General features: G+C 55.6%; 1 protein-coding gene across 1 annotated transcript in view; it reads right to left on the bottom strand.

The window, feature by feature from the left end:
- Positions 1-998: 998 nt before the first annotated feature.
- Positions 999-2,252, bottom strand: part of CREBBP (CREB binding protein) — a 75,259-nt gene continuing 74,005 nt past the window's right edge. Inside the window, 1 exon segment of the mRNA XM_012731673.1 lies at positions 999-2,251. Coding sequence (XP_012587127.1) covers positions 1,148-2,251 — 1,104 coding nt within the window. The 3' untranslated portion in view covers positions 999-1,147.

Here is a 2,252-nt window from a genome sequence, read left to right as displayed (position 1 = left end):
GGCCCCCACGCGCCCCGCGAGCGGACACCAGAACCATGCCTGACAAAGAACAGACTCCAAAAATATATATAAATAAATAAAACCTTGAACATTCTTACAGGGGTCTTAAAGAACAGAATACATGTTAAAAACGTCAGTAATTTATATCAATTTTAAGCGGTACTTTATATACAGTGGGGAGACACATGCATAGCCCAAATACAATGTCGAAAACAGCATTTTCATAACAAAAACCCCAACACTAAGTGTTAATACCATGTACATGAATTCAAGAAGGAACACCCTTGTCTGTTGCACACAGTTTATTTAACAATATGATATAAGAAATGAGTTGGTACTTTGCCGTTCTATACAGTGATTGAATCTTCTTGAATTTTCTTATTTATAGTAATTATAGCGCTTGCATGATTTACACTAGAATTGCTTTCCTCATTTCAAGTTTCACATAGAATAAAGAAAAGAATGCTTCTTCTCTATTAACATTAGCATGGTCTAAGAGAGTGATCATCCCTATTTTTTGTCTAAAACCAGTTTTATCAGAGAAACAAAGCGACAGTTTCTGCGTCTGCAAGGCCGGGGCTGGCTTCAGCCGCTATGTGTCGAGGCGTGTGGGCGTGTGCACGCAGGGGCCGGCTTCCAACCCGGCCAGCGTAATACTTGGAGAACGTTCGCCCACAGAGTTCACTGTAGAAAAAAATCTTCCCGCAACATCAGAAAGTTATCGGGATACATTATAAGCTTGCATTATTTCAGGAATCAGTTTCTGAATATTATTTTTCTTCTCACTTTTAAACATAAGTGTTTAAAGTCTTGAAAATACAAATAAAAAATATGAATATAATGAACTTGTTTTTCCCATTAAAAAAGGCATGAGTCACCAGCAATGACGACAAAAAGAATCCAAACAAAACCCCCCTCCCCCCAAACAAAAACAAAAACAAAAACAGAGAGAGAGAGAGAGAGAGAGAGACCAGATATTCAAATCAACTGGTTTTAACAAAAAATATATTCTTTGTATTGTTTCTCTGAACAGCAACCGACCCTCCACGCTGGGAAGCAGCAGTCCGTCCGGGAGGAGCGCGCCCGGACGCTCGGGTCTCCGCGACGCCGGGGCGCGGGGCGGGGGGTGGGGGCCGCTCTCGCAGCGCTACAAGCCCTCCACAAACTTCTCCAGGGTGTCGCCGGTGGTGTCGCCGACCAGGGACAGCTCGCTGGTCAACGCACTCCTGCTGGGGGTGCTGAGCTGCGGGAGCATGGCACTCTGTTCGGGGTTCCCCAAGTGTCCCTGGTCTATGGAGCTGGCCATGGTGACCGCGAGTCCTGGGTGGGGGGAGCCAGTCTGGGGCGAGACGTGGTGTGGCGAAGGCTGGGGCTGTATCCGTGGCGACGGGCTGGAATGTGGAGGCTGGGACTGGGGCCGCGGAGACTGCACAGGGGCCGGGGACCGCACCTGGCTGCTGAGGGACGTGGCCATCTGCTGGCCGGGGAGGTGCGAGGCCGGTGGCTGTCCTGAGAGCATGTGCTGCTGGGGGCTCATGGGGTTCGGCTGGCCGGGAGACCCGATCTGCTGCTTCATCTGCTGCTGCTGCAGAATCCGCTGCTGCAGGGCCTGCTGGATGTTGGGGGTGCTGTCTGCGCCCAGCCCGGGCTGGCCCATCTGGCCGAGCTGGCCCATCTGAGCCGCCATCTGGCCCATGGAGCTGCCCTGGAGAGGGAGGTGCTGCTGCATCCGCTGCTGCGGCATGGCGGGGGGGTAGCCCCCAGGTCCTTGAGGCTGCTGGAACTGGCCGTGCCCCGCCATGCCCCCGGCCATGCCCGCACTGCCCGGCGGCGGCGGCGGCGGCGGCGGCGGCTGCTGCTGCTGCTGCTGCTGCTGCTGCTGCTGCATCAGCTGCCTGCGCAGCATCTCTCTGTACTGCGGGTTCATGCTCGCCATGCCGGGGTTGTGCCCGGGGTTCATGATGTTCAGGCCCCCCATGGCCTGCTGCTGCGGGGGCACGCCGGGCCGAGGCCCGCCGGCCTGCATGGCGCCCAGGTTCTGGAGGCTGGGCTGCTGGTGCAGGCCGGGCTGGGGCTGCAGGCCCGGCTGGCTGGCCACGTACTTGGCCGTGCGCTGCTTGATGAAAGCGGCCATCAGCTGCGGGTTCGACTTGAGGATGTTGAGCACCTGCTGCTGCTGCTGCGGGGAGCTGGGCGACTTCAGGGTGCGCAGCAGGTCCTGCAGGGCGCTGGGGGAGATGCTCCGGGGCGGC

Source organism: Condylura cristata, unplaced genomic scaffold (assembly GCF_000260355.1).
Source record: "Condylura cristata isolate star-nosed mole 26May11 unplaced genomic scaffold, ConCri1.0 scaffold00032, whole genome shotgun sequence".
Classification (NCBI taxonomy): domain Eukaryota; kingdom Metazoa; phylum Chordata; class Mammalia; order Eulipotyphla; family Talpidae; genus Condylura; species Condylura cristata.
This window is presented reverse-complemented; position numbering and strand designations above follow the sequence as displayed.